The sequence below is a fragment of the Ranitomeya variabilis genome, chromosome 6, assembly GCF_051348905.1.
Source record: "Ranitomeya variabilis isolate aRanVar5 chromosome 6, aRanVar5.hap1, whole genome shotgun sequence".
Classification (NCBI taxonomy): domain Eukaryota; kingdom Metazoa; phylum Chordata; class Amphibia; order Anura; family Dendrobatidae; genus Ranitomeya; species Ranitomeya variabilis.
In genome coordinates, this window is record NC_135237.1 from 86081547 (window position 1) to 86104625 (window position 23079).

The window sequence follows — 23079 nt, forward strand, 5'->3', positions numbered from 1 at the left end:
GTTGAAGCTCAGCTTTATTTAGTTGAGGACAACACCAGGGAGGGGCAGAAGCCGTTAGTAGGCCCTAACCACCATTTTTTTTTTTTAAAACCACATAATGAGAGCCGGAAGGTTGAAGCTCAGCTTTATTTAGTTGAGGACAACACCAGGGAGGGGCAGAAGCCGTTAGTAGGCCCTAACCACCATTTTTTTTTTAAAACCACATAATGAGAGCCGGAAGGTTGAAGCTCAGCTTTATTTAGTTGAGGACAACACCAGGGAGGGGCAGAAGCCGTTAGTAGGCCCTAACCACCATTTTTTTTTTAAAACCACTTAATGAGAGCCGGAAGGTTGAAGCTCAGCTTTATTTAGTTGAGAACAACACCAGGGAGGGGCAGAAGCCGTTAGTAGGCCCTAACCACCATTTTTTTTTTTTTTAAAACCACATAATGAGAGCCGGAAGGTTGAAGCTCAGCTTTATTTAGTTGAGGACAACACCAGGGAGGGGCAGAAGCCGTTAGTAGGCCCTAACCACCATTTTTTTTTTTAAAACCACATAATGAGAGCCGGAAGGTTGAAGCTCAGCTTTATTTAGTTGAGGACAACACCAGGGAGGGGCAGAAGCCGTTAGTAGGCCCTAACCACCATTTTTTTTTTTAAAACCACATAATGAGAGCCGGAAGGTTGAAGCTCAGCTTTATTTAGTTGAGGACAACACCAGGGAGGGGCAGAAGCCGTTAGTAGGCCCTAACCACCATTTTTTTTTTAAAACCACTTAATGAGAGCCGGAAGGTTGAAGCTCAGCTTTATTTAGTTGAGGACAACACCAGGGAGGGGCAGAAGCCGTTAGTAGGCCCTAACCACCATTTTTTTTTTTAAAACCACATAATGAGAGCCGGAAGGTTGAAGCTCAGCTTTATTTAGTTGAGGACAACACCAGGGAGGGGCAGAAGCCGTTAGTAGGCCCTAACCACCATTTTTTTTTTTAAAACCACATAATGAGAGCCGGAAGGTTGAAGCTCAGCTTTATTTAGTTGAGGACAACACCAGGGAGGGGCAGAAGCCGTTAGTAGGCCCTAACCACCATTTTTTTTTTTAAAACCACATAATGAGAGCCGGAAGGTTGAAGCTCAGCTTTATTTAGTTGAGGGCAACACCAGGGAGGGGCAGAAGCCGTTAGTAGGCCCTAACCACCATTTTTTTTTTTAAAACCACATAATGAGAGCCGGAAGGTTGAAGCTCAGCTTTATTTAGTTGAGGGCAACACCAGGGAGGGGCAGAAGCCGTTAGTAGGCCCTAACCAAAGTTGAAGGCCAAATGCAGTTTAATTTCTGATACTATAGGCCGAAAGCCAGAAGGTGGAAGTTCCGATTTAGACAGTGGAGGACAATTTGAATTAGGGACTGCAGACAGACTTAGTAGGCTGTCCCCTGTGGACCATGCATCCACCACATTAACCCATTGCGCCGTAATGGACACGTAATCTTCCGTGGCCATGCCTACAGGTCCATGCGTCTGTTGTCAGGTGCACCTTTGTACTCACAGATTGCCAGAGTGCATGGACAATGCGGTCTTCTACATGCTGGTGGAGGGTTGGGATGGCTTTTCTCGCAAAAGAAGTGTCGACTGGTTAGCTTGTAGCGTGGTACAGCGTAGTCCATCATGGCCTTATTAATAGTAAATAAAATATATAACTAGGCTCTATGAACTTTTAAATAGGTTCCAGGGGTACACGGGCAGCATTGGTGTGGTCAGTGGAGGAGTATTGCAAGTAGGGGCTGCAGACAGGCTATCAAAGGCCTAAAATAACAAACAGTAGGCAGTCATGGCAGTTTTACATCGGTTACATGGATACACAGGCAGGCACTCCAGGCAGCATTGTGCTCAGTGGAGGAGTATTGCAAGTAGGGGCCGCAGACAGGCTATCAAAGGCCTAAAATAACAAACAGTAGGCAGTCATGGCAGTTTTACATCGGTTACATGGATACACAGGCAGGCACTCCAGGCAGCATTGTGCTCAGTGGAGGAGTATTGCAAGTAGGGGCCGCAGACAGGCTATCAAAGGCCTAAAATAACAAACAGTAGGCAGTCATGGCAGTTTTACATCGGTTACATGGATACACAGGCAGCTAGGTGGTGAGTGGAGGAGTATTTAAAGTAAGGACCGCAGACAGGCTATCAAAGGCCTAACATAACAAACAATAGGCTCATGGCAGTTTTACAGCGGTTACATGGATACACGGGCAGGCAGCTTGGTGGTGAGTGGAGGAGTATTTAAAGTATGGACCGCAGACAGGCTTCGAAGGCCTAACACAATAAAATGGGCTGGCTGTAGGCACTTTAAAATTGGTTCCAGGGGTACACGGGCAGCAGTGGTCTGGTCAGTGGAGGCCTAGTGGAAGTATGGACCGCAGACAGGCTTCGAAGGCCTAACACAATAAAATGGGCTGGCTGTAGGCACTTTAAAATTGGTTCCAGGGGTACACGGGCAGCAGTGGTCTGGTCAGTGGAGGCCTAGTGGAAGTATGGACCGCAGACAGGCTTCGAAGGCCTAACACAATAAAATGGGCTGGCTGTAGGCACTTTAAAATTGGTTCCAGGGGTACACGGGCAGCAGTGGTCTGGTCAGTGGAGGACTAGTGGAAGTATGGACCGCAGACAGGCTTCGAAGGCCTAACACAATAAAATGGGCTGGCTGTAGGCACTTTAAAATTGGTTCCAGGGGTACACGGGCAGCAGTGGTCTGGTCAGTGGAGGCCTAGTGGAAGTATGGACCGCAGACAGGCTTCGAAGGCCTAACACAATAAAATGGGCTGGCTGTAGGCACTTTAAAATTGGTTCCAGGGGTACACGGGCAGCAGTGGTCTGGTCAGTGGAGGACTAGTGGAAGGAGGGAGCGCAGAAAGGCTTCAAAGGCCTAAAATAACAAACAATAGGCTCATGGCAGTTTTACAGCGGTTACATGGATACACGGGCAGGCAGCTTGGTGGTCAGTGGAGGAGTAGGGACCGCAGACAGGCTATCAAAGGCCTAAAATAACAAACAATAGGCTCATGGCAGTTTTACAGCGGTTACATGGATACACGGGCAGGCAGCTTGGTGCTGAGTGGAGGAGTAGTGCAAGGAGTGTCTGTCCCAGTACTCCCAAAATATAAATAGATGTTAATGTCTCGCAAAACAACCAAAACAAAAAAAAAGATGGCATACTTAGGTACAGGGGTGGGCTCATCTGCTGTGTTTCTGACATAGTAATTTGGCAGTAACTATTTAATGGTGCCAATATAGGACACAGACACAGACTACTTTAAGTTGCATCATAGATGTCTACAAATTTGTATTGTCAGTGCCAGACATTGAATGATGTCAGCGAATAGACTAAAGATTGGTGGAGCTGTGCGACATAATTTTGCACGTAGTAGAGCCCAGTTTGAGCTGGGGTAGGGGGGAACTCTCTTGAGGCCGGCGGGACCGCCCCAGGGCCACTCATGTTACAACGGTGTGTCTGACGTTGGGTGCGCACCACCACCGCCAGAGACACTACATTGTACTATGAGGGACCCAGTAGCAATGCCGTCAACCAAAAGCGAGCACACCCACCTCTTCAGACAAACAGCAGTCTCACGGGTGCTTGCGCCAAGTCGCGATACCACGGCCCCGTGTGGGGAGTTTGGCCATTTAGGGAGGTGTAAACATGTCGTATGCTGTACAATCTGCAGCAGCAAATTAGACATTAGAAAAGTAATTCACAGGCAAGAGCTTTTCATAGGAAAGCTAGGTGTCGGCCGGGCAAGGTGGGGCAAAAGATTTTGAAATCCAGTTGTGGTTCATTTTAATGAATGTTAGATCGTCAACATTTTGGGTAGCCAGACGAGTCCTTTTTTCGGTTAATATTGACCCTGCAGCACTGAATACTCTTTCTGATAGGACACTTGCTGCCGGGCAAGCAAGCTCCTGCAATGCATATTCTGCCAATTCTGGCCAGGTGTCTAATTTGGAGGCCCAGTAATCAAATGGGAATGACGGTTGAGGGAGAACATCGATAAGGGATGAAAAATAGTTAGTAACCATACTGGACAAATGTTGTCTCCTGTCACTTTCAATTGATGCAGCAGTACCTGTCCTGTCTGCGGTCATAGCAAAATCACTCCACAACCTGGTCAGAAAACCCCTCTGTCCAACGCCACTTCTGATGTGTGCACCCCTAACACTCCTAGTCTGCTGCCCCCTGGAGCTCGTGTGAGAACGATCACGTGCGCTGTGTGCTGGGAATGCCTGAAGCAAACGGTCAACAAGAGTTGATTGTTTGGTTGCTAATATTAGTTCCAAGTTCTCATGTGGCATAATATTTTGCAATTTGCCTTTATAGCGTGGATCAAGGAGGCAGGCCAACCAGTAATCGTCATCGTTCATCATTTTCGTAATGCGTGTGTCCCTTTGTAGGATACGTAAGGCATAATCCGCCATGTGGGCCAAAGTTCCACTTGTCAAATCTCCGGTTGTGATTGGTTGAGGGGCAGTTGCAGGCAAATCTACGTCACTTGTGTCCCTCAAAAAACCAGAACCCGGCCGTGACACGCAACCAATTTCCTGTGCCCCCGTGAAAGTTTCCGCATTAAAAATATACTCATCCCCATCATCCTCCTCGTCCTCCACCTCCTCTTCGCCCGCTACCTCGTCCTGTACACTGCCCTGACCAGACAATGGCTGACTGTCATCAAGGCTTCCCTCTTCCTCTGGTGCAGACGCCTGCTCCTTTATGTGCGTCAAACTTTGCATCAGCAGACGCATTAGGGGGATGCTCATGCTTATTACGGCGTTGTCTGCACTAACCAGCCGTGTGCATTCCTCAAAACACTGAAGGACTTGACACATGTCTTGTATCTTCGACCACTGCACACCTGACAACTCCATGTCTGCCATCCTACTGCCTGCCCGTGTATCCTCCCACAAATAAATAACAGCACGCCTCTGTTCGCACAGTCTCTGAAGCATGTGCAGTGTTGAGTTCCACCTTGTTGCAACGTCTATGATTAGGCGATGCTGGGGAAGGTTCAAAGACCGCTGATAGGTCTGCATACGGCTGGCGTGTACAGGCGAACGTCGGATATGTGAGCAAAGTGCACGCACTTTGAGGAGCAGGTCGGAGAACCCAGGATAAGTTTTCAATAAGCACTGCACCACCAGGTTTAAGGTGTGAGCCAGGCAAGGAATGTGTTTCAGTTGGGAAAGGGAGATGGCAGCCATGAAATTCCTTCCGTTATCACTCACTACCTTGCCTGCCTCAAGATCTACTGTGCCCAGCCACGACTGCGTTTCTTGTTGCAAGAACTCGGACAGAACTTCCGCGGTGTGTCTGTTGTCGCCCAAACACTTCATAGCCAATACAGCCTGCTGACGCTTGGCAGTAGCTGGCCCATAATGGGACAACTGGTGTGCAACAGTGTCATCTGCCGATGGAGTGGTTGGCCGACTGCGTTCTGTGGAAGAGCTGTAGCTTCTGCAGGAGGACGAGGAGGAGGAGGAGGGGGTGCGAACGCCTACAGCCAACTGTTTCCTAGACCGTGGGCTAGGCACAACTGTCCCTAAATTGATGTCGCCTGTGGACCCTGCATCCACCACATTCACCCAGTGTGCCGTGATGGACACATAACGTCCCTGGCCATGCCTACTGGTCCATGCATCTGTAGTCAGGTGCACCTTTGTACTCACAGATTGCCTGAGTGCATGGACGATGCGCTGTTTAACATGCTGGTGCAGGGCTGGGATGGCTTTTCTGGAAAAAAAGTGTCGACTGGGTAGCTCGTATCGTGGTTCAGCGTACTCCATCAGGGCTTTGAAAGCTTCGCTTTCAACTAACCGGTAGGGCATCATCTCTAACGAGATTAGTCTAGCTATGTGGGCGTTAAAACCCTGTGTACGCGGATGCGAGGATAAGTACTTCCTTTTTCTAACCAGAGTCTCATGTAGGGTGAGCTGGACTGGAGAGCTGTAGATCGTGGAACTTTCGGGTGTGCCGGTGGACATGGCAGACTGAGAGACGGTTGGAGACGGTATTGTTTCCGCCGGTGCCCTACATGCAATATTTCCTCCTACAAAACTGGTGATTCCCTGACCCTGACTGCTTTTGGCTGGCAAAGAAACCTGCACAGATACTGCCGGTGGTGCGGAAAATGGTGGCCTTACAGTGACGGAAGGGATGTTGCGTTGCTGACTAGCTTCATTGGCCGAGGGTGCTACAACCTTGAGGGACGTTTGGTAGTTAGTCCAGGCTTGAGAATGCATGGTGGTTAAGTGTCTATGCATGCAACTAGTATTTAGACTTTTCAGATTCTGACCTCTGCTTAAGCTAGTTGAACATTTTTGACAGATGACTTTGCGCTGATCAGTTGGATGTTGTTTAAAAAAATGCCAGACTGCACTCTTCCTAGACTCTGATCCCTTTTCAGGGATTGCAGACTGAGCTTTAACCGGATGGCAACGCTGTGCTCCAACAGGTTTTGGCTTTGACACGCGTTTTGGTCCAGATACGGGCCCGGCAGATGGAACCTGTTGCGATGTTGATGCCTGCTGCGGCCCCTCCTCCACCTCCGCTTCTGAACTACTGCCGCCTGCACCCTGTTCCCCCAATGGCTGCCAATCGGGGTCAATAACTGGGTCATCTATTACCTCCTCTTCGAGCTCGTGTGCAACTTCGTCTGTGTCACTGTGTCGGTCGGTGGTATAGCGTTCGTGGCGGGGCAACATAGTCTCATCAGGGTCTGATTGTGGATCTGTACCCTGAGAGGGCAATGTGGTGGTCTGAGTCAAAGGAGCAGCATAGTACTCTGGCTGTGGCTGTGCATCAGTGCACTCCATGTCAGAATATACTTGTAATGGGCATGGCCTGTTAAATGTTTCACTTTCTAAGCCAGGGACGGTATGTGTAAAGAGCTCCATGGAGTGACCCGTTGTGTCGCCTGCTGCATCCTTCTCTCTTGTTGTAGTTTTTGCTGAGGAGGACAAGGAAGCGACTTGTCCCTGACCGTGAACATCCACAAGCGACGCGCTGCTTTTACATTTACCAGTTTCGGAAGAGGAGGCAAAAGAGCTAGAGGCTGAGTCTGCAATGTAAGCCAAAACTTGCTGTTGCTGCTCCGCCTTTAAAAGCGGTTTTCCTACTCCCAGAAAAGAGAGCGTTCGAGGCCTTGTGTAGCCTGACGACGAAACTGGCTCCACAGCTCCAGACTTAGGTGGAATATTTTTATCCCCACGACCACCTGATGCTCCACTACCACTACCATCATTACCAGCTGACAATGAACGCCCACGACGACCTCTTGCACCAGACTTCCTCATTGTTTTAAAATCTTAACCAAAGTAACTTTATTTGTTGCTATCAAACAACTTACACGGTGAGCTATAACTTCAGTATGATTTCAATATCCCTTAACAGGTTGGTGAGACCACAAGGAAAATCAGGCACAATGTTACACACTCTGTTTTCTGTGGCACAAAATCACAGAGATGACACACACGCAGGACTGTCACTCAAGCACTAATGTCAATATTAATCTCCCACCTAATTTATTTTTTTTTTTTTCTCAGGGAGACTTTAGAAACCAAATAATATTAAAAAAAAAAAAAAAAAAGGCTTTCTATGGCCCACAATTAGAGAGAGAGAGGTGGCACAACCAGGAGTCAAGACTGGCGCACAAGCTGAAAGGGCAATATTACTCTCCCACTGTTTTTTATGTTTTTTTTGTTTTTTTCAGGGAGACTTTAGAAACCAAATAATATTAAAAAAACCAAAAAAAAAAAAGGCTTTCTATGGCCCACTGAATGAGAGGGAGAGAGGTGGCACACCCAGGAGTCAAGACTGGCACACAAGCTGAAAGGGCAATATTACTCTCCCACTGTTTTTTTATGTATTTTTTGTTTTTTCAGGGAGACTTTAGAAACCCAATAATATTTAAAAAAAAAAATAAATAGGCTTTCTATGGCCCACTGAATGAGAGGGAGAGAGGTGGCACACCCAGGAGTCAAGACTGGCACACAAGCTGAAAGGGCAATATTACTCTCCCACTGTTTTTTTAGGTTTTTTTTTTTTTTTCAGGGAGAATTAGAAACCAAATAATATTAAAAAAAAAAAAAAAATAGGCTTTCTATGGCCCACTGAATGAAAGGGAGAGAGGTGGCACACCCAGGAGTCAAGACTGGCACACAAGCTGAAAGGGCAATATTACTCTCCCACTGTTTTTTTATGTATTTTTTGTTTTTTCAGGGAGACTTTAGAAACCCAATAATATTTAAAAAAAAAAATAAATAGGCTTTCTATGGCCCACTGAATGAGAGGGAGAGAGGTGGCACACCCAGGAGTCAAGACTGGCACACAAGCTGAAAGGGCAATATTACTCTCCCACTGTTTTTTTAGGTTTTTTTTTTTTTTCAGGGAGAATTAGAAACCAAATAATATTAAAAAAAAAAAAAAAAATAAAATATAGGCTTGCTATAGCCCACTGAATGAGAGATAGCGCACACACAGCAGTGGCACACAAGCCCTGACTGAGGCCAATATTTTTCTCCCACTGATTGATGTAGTGTTTCTGTGTTGAGGTAGATTTTAGAACACAAATCACGGAAAAAATAAATAGGCTTTCTATGGCCCACTCAGTGAGAGATGGCACACACAGGGATGGCACTGTAGCAGAAATGCCAATCTTAATCTCCCACAAAAAACAAACAAAAAAAAAAAAAAAACTGTCCTACAATTACTATCTCCCTGCAGTAATGTAAGCCAGGTATGGCAGGCAGCAATAGGAGTGGACTGATGCACAAATTAAATAAAAAGTGTGGACAAACAAAAAAGATAGCTGTGCAGAAAGGAAGGAACAAGAGGATATGTGCTTTGAAAAAAGCAGTTGGTTTCCACAGTGGCGTACACACAGCAATACAGCTATCACGGAGCCTTCTAGGGCAGCCCAATGAGCTACAGCGCTGAGGGGAAAAAAAAAAAAAAATAGCTTCCACTGTTCCTGCACACCGAAGGTGGTGTTGGACAGTGGAAATCGCTGCAGCACAAGCGGTTTGGTGGTTAGTGGACCCTGCCTAACGCTCTCCCTGCTTCTGATGAAGCGGCAGCAACCTGTCCCTAAGCTCAGATCAGCAGCAGTAAGATGGCGGTCGGCGGGAACGCCCCTTTATAGCCCCTGTGACGCCGCAGACAGCAAGCCAATCACTGCAATGCCCTTCTCTAAGATGGTGGGGACCAGGATCTATGTCATCACGCTGCCCACACTCTGCGTTCACCTTCATTGGCTGAGAAATGGCGCTTTTCGCGTCATTGAAACGCGACTTTGGCGCGAAAGTCGCGTACCGCATGGCCGACAAGCACAGGGGTCGGATCGGGTTTCATGAGACGCCGACTTAGCCAAAAGTCGGCGACTTTTGAAAATGATCGACCCGTTTCGCTCAACCCTACCGGCCAACAATGTTACCAGAAGCCTTTCTGTTGCATTTTCCTGCTCCTAGACTACTATCAGCTAAGTTGGACTTGTTGTCCTAAGTTTGTTTTGCATTTTTGTTCCAGTTCTCTGTGATTGTTTATTTCTGAGGCTGGAAGCTCTTGTGAGCTGGAATTGCCACTCTGGTGTCATGAGTTGATATTAGAGTCTTAAAGTAATTCCAGGATGGTGTTTTGAAAGGGTTTTCAGCTGACTGTGAAGTTCCCTTTTCTGTCTTCCTACTATCTAGTAAGCGGACCTCAATTTGCTAAACCTATCTTCATACTTCGTATGTCAATTTCCTCTGAAATCACCGACAATATATGTGGGGGCTACTGTCTGCCTTTTGGGGAAAATTTCTCTAGAGGTAAGCCAGGTCTGTATTTTCCTCTGCTAGGGTCAGTCAGTTCTCCGGCTGGCGCTGGGCGTCTAGGGATAAAACGTAGGCACGCTACCCGGCCACTGTTATTTGTGCGGTAGGTTTAGCTCACAGTCAGCTCGAGTTCCCATCTTCCAAGAGCTAGTCCTTTTTGTGTGCTTTACTACGTTCTCTTGCCATTGAGAACCATGACAGCTCTCTTATGTTGATCCACAAATCTACATGTCTGTTTCTCAGTTTAACTTCCTATACAACCGGGGTTGGTTTCTGGCCAAATATAATCCCATTAACAGACTGAGCTTATATCTAAGGAGGAACTAGTAGCAGTCCTACCAGGCTGGGAACACTCTGTTTCCCTAGTGCTAGTGAAAAGGGCCTCTCAGCCTGTCAGTGTTGTGAGCAAGTATGGTACCACGTCAGTGACTGCATGAGCCACAGTTTCTCACTCCCCATGCCACCCTGGACCCATGTGGACAGGGTGTGTGTGTAAATCTGCACCAAGGTGACCTTACATGTCCCCAGGGGGTGTGGAACGTCACATTGGTGCAAGTGAGGAGACCATACCATGTGATTTCACTGATGTAATAGTGACGTCAGGCAAGGTGCGGGTTCATCACATGTGGTGGAAGCGGAAGGATTCCGTGTGATTGCTCTGGTGTCATCCTTGACATCCACATAGCTAGAGGGCATTAAGAATTTAGAAATCTAAAAGATCTTTAGTATTTAGAAACTACAATAAGTTATATAGAATTTGTAAAAAAGTTTTTAAAAAAAGTAAAGTAGAAAATGAATGTCAATGAGCCAAGGAAAGTAAGACAAATTCCAAGAAATTGGCAAAAAAACAAGATCTATATAGGTGGGTTCCCTAATTAATGGTAAGGGAGAGTTGGTCACTGAATATCAAGAGAGGGCAGAATTACTAAATGGGCTCTTCAGCTCAGAAGAAAGAGTAGCTAATCTACCTGATCTCAGTTTTATTGCCATCTAATATTATAAGTTGCTTAAACCTAGATATGGTCCAAGTTAAGTTAAATAAAATTGACAGGTCTCTGCCTACTTGTGCACATAGGCAGAGACCTGTAAATTCAGGGCAGCGAGTGGGAAGAAGCCGCCGAGATCCACCTGACTGACTAGTTTACAGTGCGGTTCAGTCCCCAGAGGCTATTAAAGTTTTTCTCTGAAACGCCAAACATTCAGATATCAGTCAAACAAACCTATCTGAATTCATGCAGCCAGTGACTAATACATGCTGCCCACAAATTGAGCAGCATGTATCAGCTGACAGATTCACTTTAAGCATTCTTACTTAGCAGCAATTTTCCACATCTACCTAACATTTTTGCACAATTCTGTATATTTAAAATTTACTACATAATTAAATCACTATATATGTAAAGATCTGCACTTTAGTTCTCCATATGTCACTCCAATCTTATCTTTTATTCTAAAATGTTTTGCCAAATAGTATCTATTAAACTGTGAATGTTAAAGAAAGTCTAATTAAAAGAGAGCTTTACAGCACTTACCAACTGACAATAAATTCTTTCTAACATGTTATTTTGCCAAACGCTTAACTATTCATTCACCTCAAACTTTAATTACTGTTTTCCCCCCATTAAGGAGTTTTATACATCTGTAAAGAAAGTTATATTTCTTTATGCTGCTAAAATTTGCTTTTAAGGTGTTAGCCAATTTCTTCTTGTAAAATATCGTGAGAAAACAGCTCTGTCTTCACCTGTTCTATTAATTTAATCAGAACTTTGAGTTTAAAGTTAATTAGGATGTTGGTATGCTCAGAAGTAAAGAGGATTTCTGAGAGAAAACAAAATGGTTAAAGTGGGAAATGCCAAAAAATAACTAAAACCATTATTCATCTGACAAATCATCTTTCTCTTTGCTTCCTCATCTACTCACGAGTAGTCAATCACTTGTCTTAACAAGACCGCTATGTACACACCTGAGGCCTATGATTAGTTACAGAGGTCACTGGGGTGGGTGGATAGTACATCATTACAGCAGAAAAATTAACAAAGACTGGATGGGAACACTGAAGCAGAATTGAGTGTTTTATCAAGTGATTATTTGCTTTTTTCATGTTGTGATTGCGGGACAGCAAGTGTGCTCCTAGTCTGACCCTAAGGCTAGAGGCCCTTAGCTATCCCTGTTCTTTAGATTACTCCTGAAGGTGGAGATGCCTGAGCCTCATTCCGTACTATGCTCCAAAGTAGCACTAGTCTGAAATGTGTATGGGGAAATACAAAACCAGACAGACCAGTCATACAAGATGCTCTCAGAGAAATACACAAAGAGACAAAGTGTTAAGCCCAAGAGGCAACAAAGTAATAGAAAGACACCTAGGGGAAAAGGAAAAGGTTAACCAAACACTGTAACTGCTTGGGTAATAACCAGTATACCCAAAAGGGTCCACCTCTCCTAGACCAGTATACAGAAAACTATTTCTGGAATCTCCTGACCAGAGAAGTCAGCTTAAATAGGGAAATAGCAGACATGACTGATTCACCTGCAGCATGTGACCACAGGCAATCAACAAGCTAAATTCAGCAAAGATTTAACTCCTTATAACCTGCCTAGGAGCTGCAGCTTTATATGTTGACACCCGAGTTACTCTGTGCTGACCATAGCTATCTATGGAGTCACAAGGAGGAATGTCAGAATCTGTGGAATCCACAGAACCTGACGACGCAATGACAGTTGGAGATGTTTGAGAAAACCTCCTTGTGACAGTTTTCTTCAAAAATCTCAAAAAACTTCTTTAACTTGGAAATCACATTAATATTGTAGCTTTTTGATTTTGCAATATCATATATGTATGTGTGTCGAGGAAGACACTGAGGCGAGGTGTCAGGCCATTGTAGGAAGCATGGACCAGCAGATTGTGGCATGCCTGGAAGCAGAACCCAGGTGGCGCCAGACAAGCTCTAGAACCCAGACAAAGCCGGTCAAAGCCTGAAAACCAGACCTGCATTGGTCAAGACCCAGAGCCCAGACGACATCAATCAAGAGCCAAGACCCAACCCATATTCCACCGAGTATGAGAAACATACGCCATCTGTCAAGCACCAAAGATCTGTGAGGAAACACCACTCAGGGATTCCTGCAGTGGTTAACGGGAGGTGCAAGTGATTTGGCCATTGATTCCAGCACTGACATGCGGTGCAGGGCTAGAACAACAGGGGGCCGGTTGTAGCAAAGGAGGCCCAACGCTTCTTGTATTTCTATAGTGCATATTTCACTGTAATTACTGAACTTTTCACCGTTACTATAGCTACCACAGTAACCTGCTTCCCTAGAGAAATGAACAGTTTCATTTGTTATTTCCGCCTTGTCCCTGTCTGCGTGTTGCATCTGGTCACCTGCTTACAGCTTGACAGGACAATTCCTTTCTAAATAGACCACCAGGCCTGCTGTCATCTTTAGGCATTTGTTGCCATATCAAGTACATTTCATATAGGATCCAGGGCAGCTAATAAATGGGCCAAATCAGCAGTGCCGGAGCAAAACGGGAGGTCAGAGCAGGGGAGAAAAATGCATTCAATTGCTTAGAAAACTAACAAGTAGTGTTGAGCATTCCGATACCGCAAGTATCGGGTATCGGCCGATACTTGCGGGTATCGGAATTCCGATACCGAGATCCGATACTTTTGTGGTATCGGGTATCGGTATCGAAACAACATTAATGTGTAAAATAAAGAATTAAAATAAAAAATATTGCTATACTCACCTCTCCGACGCAGCCTGGACCTCACCGAGGGAACCGGCAGCGTTCTTTGCTTAAAATGCGCACGTTTACTTCCTTCCGTGACATCACGGCTTGTGATTGGTCGCGTGCCGCCCATGTGGCCGCGACGCGACCAATCACAGCAAGCCGTGACGTAATTTTCAGGTCCTCAATGCCTAATTCTAGGCATTCAGGATTTTAGAATTACGTTCCGGCTTGTGATTGGTCGCGTCGCGGTCACATGGGCGACGCGACCAATCACAAGCCGTGACGTCACGGGAGGCAGGAAACGCGCGCATTTTAAAATTACGTCACGGCTTGTGATTGGCTGCGTGCAGCCCATGTGACCGCGACGCGACCAATCACAGCAAGCCGTGACGTAATTTCAGGTCCTAAATGCCTAATTCTGCATTCAGGACCTGAAAATTACGTCACGGCTTGCTGTGATTGGTCGCGTCGCGGTCACATGGGCGGCACGCAACCAATCACAAGCCGTGACGTAATTTTAAAATGCGCGCGTTTCCTGCCTCCCGTGACGTCACGGCTTGTGATTGGTCGCGTCGCCCATGTGACCGCGACGAGACCAATCACAAGCCGGAACGTAATTTTAAAATCCTGAATGCCTAGAATTAGGCATTGAGGACCTGAAAATTACGTCACGGCTTGCTGTGATTGGTCGCGTCGCGGCCACATGGGCGGCACGCGACCAATCACAAGCCGTGACGTCACGGAAGGAAGTAAACGCGCGCATTTTAAGCAAAGAACGCTGCCGGTTCCCTCGGTGAGGTCCAGGCTGCGTCGGAGAGGTGAGTATAGCAATATTTTTTATTTTAATTCTTTATTTTACACATTAATATGGATCCCAGGGCCTGAAGGAGAGTTTCCTCTCCTTCAGACCCTGGGAACCATCAGGGATACCGTCCGATACTTGAGTCCCATTGACTTGTATTGGTATCGGGTATCGGTATCGGATTAGATCCGATACTTTGCCGGTATCGGCCGATACTTTCCGATACCGATACTTTCAAGTATCGGACGGTATCGCTACTAACACTACTAACAAGGCCATCAGAAGTCACTGGAGTAAGGAAATGGAAGTTACAACAGCCTTGGCATTCTGACTTAAGGTATTTGAAAATGGTTCCCAATTTAAATTAAGAAGAAAAATATTTGTATACATTTTGTGTATTTACAGAATTTAAGAAAAGAGATTTTTTAATTTCTCAAGGGTGTTTTTTTTTCTTTTCCAAATTAAACGATTTACAGAAAAAAAATAAACTTAAACAAATGTCAAAGATAATCTACCCAGCCTTATTATGTAGATATAAACGAACAAAACTTCATGTACAGAATTAAATTCCAAAAAATGTACTCATACTTAGCTCATAATCAAGATCTTTCAGAAAGCCGAAACACATACTTAAATGACATTAAAAAAAATTGTTTTCGAGCAACAGTGAACTTTTTACCACAGTTCATTGCAAAGCTGATTGCTTGGCTGCGCAGTGAAAAAAGGTCACATATGATCAAAGCAATTCCCTAAAAATTGTTAATGTTTGTTATAAACCAAAACTGGAAAACTAGAGATTAAATAATCAGCAGGGCTAAAACAAAGGCTTTTATTGTTTTCATTAGGTTTTGACCACAAGTACTTGGGTACAGCACCTGGGGTATGTTATAGGGCAGGAGAAACAAGCCTGGAGACTTAATAAGTGTTTTAATGATCAGTTAGAGGGCAGATTGTTACAAAGCTCCATTGCACAACATATTTCATTGCATCAATTACAACTCAATTTGCTGCTTTCTGAATTCAGCGCTGAGAATTTTGAAACTGAATGACCGAAGCAATCATTGAAATGGAAAGACAAACTGCAGTTTAAGGAAGTGAAGGGGGAGTTTGTATCTTATCTGCACGCTTTCAATCTGGTAAAGAAATAAATACAATATAAAAGTAATGATTTGCCAACCTGTTATCATATCAATTGATTAATGGGAACCTGTCAGCAGGATTGTGCACCTTAACCTACAGACAGTGTCAGGTCTATCTCCGAGAGCTGCTACTGCACAGGCGGCGCCATCTTAGAGGAGGAATTTTTTTTTTCTCCAGTACGATGGCGCCGCCGGTGCATGCGCAGTAGCAGCTATTGGATCACAGCTATATACACCAATAACCCTAACCCTAAGTATGTACAGATATTCATTATGCAAACTAGGGGCAGGTCAGTGAGGGATCAGTGACCTGTCAGCAGTCTACATTATGAATACCGAATCCGAGCACCACATGCAGACCCCCTCCCCTGCTCCAGGCCCACCCCAGAGCACGAACATATCATTAACTAAAAACTGAAAATAAAGATTAAACAACAACCACAAGATGGATTTCATCAACCAAAGTATCATTTTGATCAGTAGAACGGCGCCGACCTGACACTGTGTGTAGGTTACTGTGCACAGTACTGCTGACAGGTTCCCTTTAAGGAATAGAGTAACCACAGCTTTTTATTTCAGAAATCAATAGTACACAAGAAAATAAGAAAACTTTGTAATATGTACTATCAGAAAAATCTACTTCTGGACAAATCATTCATTCTCAAAATTCTCAATTCACAGGTAAAATCTGTATTCAGTGAAGACAGTGTTACATTACTGAGATAGGAAATGACAGTGGGTACTAATAGCATTTATGTAAAGGTGAAAGAGGAAGATTAGGGATCAGTTAGAGGCAGAGCTACTCTACATGAATTTTTAGAAAAAAACAATGGACATCTCCTATCTCAGTTATGTAAAAATCTACCTTCACTGAATACAAATTTTGCTCTGGAACTGAGAATTTTGAAAATGAATGATCAGATCTGGTCGAGAAAGATGCTGATTTCTCTGATAAAATTTATTAGAAAGTTGCTTATTTTCAAATGTAGTATTGAGTTATGAAATAAAAATCAAAACCATGGTCTTTTGCTTCTCTAGTTCACTCCTGTCTGTTTAGCTCATTGTTGCATCATTGTTCCTTGTTTTGACCTCGGCTTGTGTTTCTGACTATTCTTACAGATTCTGATTTTCTACTTTTCCTACTCAGTTGGTTTTGATCCGGCTACCTGACCACACCTGGCAGCCTGCACCACCGAACAGCAGCTTATTCATGGCCCCAGCCCAGAGGCCCCTTATAAAGTCCATATACCTGTATGTGGTTTAAAGAGTGAAGGCCAGGGCAACCTCTGGGATCTGGTAAGTGAACTGGCTTGCACTATGCCTGTCCATGGTAGCCATTTTAGATTTGACAGGCGACCACTGACAGAACATCTTTGCAGCTGCCTTCACACAAAGGCACAGATTTGCTTTTCCCCTCTTTTTCCCATCTATTTGTTCTGTGTCCATCTTCCTTGATTGCAGTTCTGGCATTACAGGAGCCAGAGAAGGGGAAAAATAAAAATAATGGTAGCTGGGATATTGCTCTCAAGCACTCGGCCTCACCAAGGGTGCACAGAGTACCTCATTAACATACTTTGATAAAGAATGATTTCTAGCAAATGCAACAATAGATTATTCCAACAAGGTTCTGTACTTGGTTGGAATCATCATTTTATGCCGACAGACTCCCTTTAAGCAACAACGCTCTACAATAAAGCCGAACATACCATCTCTTCTGTTATGAGATACAAAAAGCAAGCAGATATAATGTAATCAACTCCGAACCGGTTAAAATGCTTGTATATGTGTTTATTCATACAAATGCCAGTAAAACGAGTGCATGCAATAAACCAAAGAAATATTTTCTGAACTCAGCCTTCAATCACCCTACTCGAGTTTACCATTAGTCAGATTCTTGTGTAACGCAACCTTTAGCTCCACAAAGCTTTTTTTTAAATCTACAGTGTATCAGGATTAATGCCTACTACCAGCAAAACAAAAGCACTGCTTAGCTAGTGACTTACATCTGTACGCTGTGTTGCTATGTTTTTTTTTGCCAAAAAAAATCATCATGAAAAGCATTGCAAAAATTCCTGACAGTGGTTCAACAATGCAATTTTCTGTATCCGCAAAGGGTTAACTTCTTTTGTTATATTAAAGTTATTTGTTTGTAAAATGGAAATAACAGATGTCTTACCGACAATGACTGTTGGCAACTCGTCCGTCCATCCTTGCTTTACTGTGATAAATGGGAAGAATGAAAAGATAATTAGCAAGTGACAGAACTGTGACTCACTGATATTAACTGATAGCTTGTTTACAATGCTGTGAAAAACGGATCTGGAAGGGATGCAACACTATCTACATGTTATTGTGTAGAAACAAGATAAATCACCATAATATTTCATAGTCTTGAAGTTTTTTACTTAGTATTTGCCTGCAACAGGCAAATCAAGCAGAGAGTGTATACCCACGCTAGGTAAGATTAAAATAAATCCAGAAACGCTGAGTTTCCTCAGAAAAACAGGCATTGCTGATGCTTTAAATAAGATTCTTTGTTGGGCTTGAATTTTTGTGAAATGGTGGAATGATTGGAAGTGGAACCTGCCATTCACTCTCCCTCCATTAAGGGTTTTACCCTTGATCCATGCTGAGCTGTTATAAAGACACTGAGCTTGTTACTGGGACATAAATGATTTGCACACAAGACAGAGGGGGCAAGAGAACAAAAAAAAGTCATAGACATATATTGAGGTGAATCTGCCCCACTGTGTTTTCAAGATTTGTTTATAATTAGGCCTGTATCTTTTAGTTAAGGTACTGTCACACAGTGCCATTTTGATCGCTACGACGGCACGATCCGTGACGTCGCAGCGTCGTATGATTATCGCTCCAGCGTCGTAGACTGCGGTCACACGTTGCAATCACGGCGCTGGAGCGATGCCGAAGTCCCCGGGTAACCAGGGTAAACATCGGGTTACTAAGCGCAGGGCCGCGCTTAGTAACCCGATGTTTACCCTGGTTACCAGCGTAAACGTAAAAAAAACAAACAGTACATACTTACATTCCGGTGTCTGTCCCCCGGCGTCTCAGCTTCTCTGCACTGTGTAAGCACAGCGGCCGGAAAGCAGAGCGGTGACGTCAGACGTCACCGCTGTGCTCGCTTTCTGGCTGGCCGGCGCTCACAGTGCAGAGAAGCTGAGACGCCGGAGGACAGACACCGGAATGTGAGTATGTACTGTTTGTTTTTTTTACGTTTACGCTGGTAACCACGGTAAACATCGGGTTACTAAGCGCGGCCCTGCGCTTAGTTACCCGATGTTTACCCTGGTTACAAGCGAACACATCGCTGGATCGCTGTCACACACAACGATCCAGCGATGTCAGCGGGTGATCAAGCGACGAAAGAAAGTTCCAAACGATCTGCTACGACGTACGATTCTCAGCAGGGTCCCTGATCGCTGCTGCGTGTCAGACACTGCGATATCGTAATGATATCGCTAGAACGTCACGAATCGTACCGTCGTAGCGATCAAAATGGCACTGTGTGACAGTACCCTTAGTCAATGTACAAGTGTTTTTTGGGGTTATTTGCTAGAAAAATACAAGACTTTTAACCCATGAAACAGAGAATTGTCATTGCCAATTGAGCCCCCATGCAAAATCCCAACAAAGGTTTTACTCAACTTTAATGTAACATTTCCCAAATTTTGTACTTTTTTTCTATGGCTTGATGCATTAGAGTTGGCAAATTTGGGTATATTAACACATAAAATGTCTATTTTTTATACTTTGGATAATGAATGCTTTGTAGTACTATGAAATCAAAGTACAAGCTTGAAACTCGGTCCATACTTGGATTAGACGATGGGCCAGACCGGCTGAATTTCCTGTCCTGTGCTCACTGCATCATGTGTATGAAGCAATTACCTCTTAGATATACTTGAGCACAAATCGTGTTTAATATACGTGTGAGACCGGCCTAAGATTCATAGGCGGTAGGGAATTTGTCTTATTTTTCCTTATTCAAAACTAAACTGCAAAGTATAGTAGAGTATCTTGAAGCGGTGTAACGCTGTACGTCCTCCATCTAACATATAATACAACAGAACAATGCAATGTAAAATGCACCAGTGTCACAAAACTCTAATGTTCTGTGATGAATTTTATGGCTTACAATAAATATGATACTCAAACATTGTTAATAGAGTGTTCCTGGTTTAATAGCTTTTTCCCCTGAGTGTCAATTTAAACCATTGTTGGAACCAGAGGCTAGCAATGCCGAATGCAGAATGGATGACATCACAAGTATTGATGAGCGAGTGTGCTCATTGCTCGAGAATTCCGAGCATGCTCGAGTGTTCTCCAAGTATTTGGGGTGTGTTTGTGTCGCCGCAGCTGCATGATTTGAGGCTGTTAGACAACCTGAAAACATGCAGAGATTGCCTGTTTGTTAGGAATCCCCACTTGTATTCAGGCTGTCTAACAACAGCAATCATGCAGATGTGGGGACTCAAACATTATCTACGAGCATACCCAAAATGTTTGGAGACCACCAGAGCATGCTCGGAAATCTCGAGTAACGAGCAAACTTGCTCATCACTAATTTCAAGTCATCACAAAACATTAACTTTCTGTTCATGAAGATATTTAAATCAAATAAGGGCCAAGGTTGAAAACCAGCCCTAAGAAAATGAGGAGCTACAGTAGACAAACATTATATTATAATTGTAGGTAATAAGACTGACCACACACATGATATATTTATAAATTATCAAACATACACATATTTTGAGCTTGCTTTTGCGTTTTACCCTGACATCAGTTTTTCCATTGGGGCTAACATCTGATGCCCTGGAAAATAGTATTTGGGTGTTTATGCTGACACTGCCATTGACTCTAGTGATGGAGATGGAGTATGCTTCATTACAATGTGCTCTGTCGGACATCCTTTTTGACCGTGTATTCCTATTTGAGGTGGACTCTAAGACATGGTCAACTACGTTTTAATGCTAGCCTTAAATAGGAGGATACAGACAAAAATAACGACCGACAGAGCACACAGTGACTCCATCTGCGTGACTACAGTTAATGGGCCGATCAGCACATACTTCCAAATTCCATTTCCAGGACTTCACACAGAGCTACTGAAAAGGAGGGTAAAACACATTGTAAACGTAGCCTGAATCCTCTCTTGTTGAACAAGTGTATGAAAAATGTTTACATTCACGGAAAAACACGACATTACATTTGTCATTTTCCTCAAAATGCAATGGTCCCTCAATGGATTTACTTGATACACTGTTGCTTTTTTGTGTTTATGTTCAATTAATATTATTAGATTTAATCACAATATTTCAGTTAAAATGCAGAAAATAACATTTGTGCATATAAAGTTCCCAAAACACAGTTTTACACTGGGGCAATACACACAACTTTAGGACCCATGGACATAGCAGTCATGTACACAGTCCTGCAACACAGCAACACAAAACGATAGGTGCTCCATGAGCAATCCACAGTGCTACACAGAAATTCTCCATATTTCATACTATTGTATGTCTACTTTACTGAATATTGCATGTCTTTCTGAAGCCAAATGCACCTCAGGTGGCATAATGGCACATATTATCTCATATGTAGATCTGTCTCAAAACTCATGAGATGATTTCAGGTTCCAGAGCTCTTGACATGACTGTATGAACAGATGTAGGTGGTAAGTGACTATAAGGGTGGGTACCCAACCAGGATGGTCCCTACTCTAGTAACCCATTTCGCTATGTGCCAACCAGGCCTCAATTTAGATGGTCAGCTTTGCTACTCAGATAGTCTCCAGAGAGATGGAAGCGATGACATTCAGGTTATTAGTAGTGTTGAGCATTCCGATACTGCAAGTATCGGGTATCGGCCGATACTTGCTGTATCGGAATTCCGATACCGAGATCCGATATTTTTGTGATATCGGGTATCGGTATCGAAACAACATTAATGTAAAAATGTGTAAAAGAGAGAATTAAAATAAAAAATATTGCTATACTCACCTCTCCGACGCAGCCTGCACCTTACCGAGGGAAGCGGCAGCGTTCTTTGTTTAAAATTCGCGCTTTTCTTTCCTTTACGTGAGTCCCGGCTTGTGATTGGTTGCGTGCCGCCCATGTGACCGGGACGCAACCAATCACAGCAAGCCGTGACGTAATTTCAGGTCCTTCAGGATTTTAAAATTACATTCCGGCGTTGTGATTGGTTGCGTCGCAGTCACATGGGCGACGCAACCAATCACAGCAAGCCGTGACGTAATTTTAGGTCCTTAAGGATTTTAAAATTACGTCCCGGCTTTGTGATTGGTTGCGTCGCAGTCACATGGGAGACGCAACCAATCACAAGCCGTGACGTCACGGGAGGCTGGACACGCGCGCATTTTAAAATGGGCGCGTGTCTAGCCTCCCGTGACATCCCGGCTTGTGATTGGTTGCGCCGCGATCAACCAATCACAAGCCGGGAGGCTGGACACGCGCGCATTTTAAAATTTTAAAATGCGCGCGTGTCCACCCTCCCGGCTTGTGATTGGTTGACCGCGGCGCAACCAATCACAAGCCGGGACGTCACGGGAGGCTGGACACGCGCCCATTTTAAAATTTTAAAATGCGCGCGTGTCCAGCCTCCCGGCTTGTGATTGGTTGACCGCGGCGCACAAAATGAGTGAGGATGAACTAAACCAAACAAGGGGAAACTGCCAATGTTGTCAAAACATCAATTATTGCATAATAAGTTTGGTCGAATTTGCAGGATGTGTCTCACATTTCCATGTATCACCTCTCAGCTGATGTATTATACAAGCCTCCCGGCTTGTGATTGGTTGACCGCGGCGCAACCAATCACAAGCCGGGACGTCACGGGAGGCTGGACACGCGCCCATTTTAAAAAGCGCGCGTGTCCAGCCTCCCGTGACGTCACGGCTTGTGATTGGTTAATGGCGGCCATGTTGCCGGGACGCGGACCAATCACAGCAAGCCGTGACGTAATTTCGTCACGGCTTGCTGTGATTGGTCCGCGTCCCGGCAACATGGCGCCGTGACCAATCATAAGCCGGGACGTCACTGGAGGCTGGACACGCGCGCTTTTTAAAAAGCGCGCGTGTCCAGCCTCCCGTGACGTCCGGCTTGTGATTGGTTAATGGTGGCCATGTTGCCGGGACGCGGACCAATCACAGCAAGCCGTGACGTAATTTCGTCACGGCTTGCTGTGATTGGTCCGCGTCCCGGCAACATGGCCGCCCTGACCAATCACAAGCCGGGACTTCACGTAACCAAGTAAAAGCGCGAATTTTAAACAAACAACGCTGCCGGTTCCCTCGCTGAGGTCCAGGCTGCGTCGGACAGGTGAGTATAGCGATATTTTTTATTTTTATTCTTTATTTTACACATTAATATGGTTCCCAGGGTCTGAAGGAGAGTTTCCTCTCCTTCAGACCCTGGGAACCATCAGGAATACCGTCCGATACTTGAGTCCCATTGACTTGTATTGGTATCGGGTATCGGTATCGGATTGGATCCGATACTTTGCCGGTATCGGCCGATACTTTCCGATACCGATAC

The 23079-nt window shown here is 44.6% G+C and overlaps 1 protein-coding gene across 4 annotated transcripts in view; it reads right to left on the bottom strand.

Annotated features, from left to right (window-relative positions):
• The window catches only part of HDAC9 (histone deacetylase 9), a 902387-nt gene that overhangs the window by 524902 nt on the left and 354406 nt on the right, over window positions 1–23079 (bottom strand). For all 4 annotated transcript variants that reach the window (XM_077268733.1, XM_077268735.1, XM_077268732.1 and 1 more), the window contains one exon: window positions 17682–17723. In XM_077268733.1, coding sequence (XP_077124848.1) covers window positions 17682–17723 — 42 coding nt within the window. The remainder of the gene's footprint in view (window positions 1–17681; window positions 17724–23079) is intronic.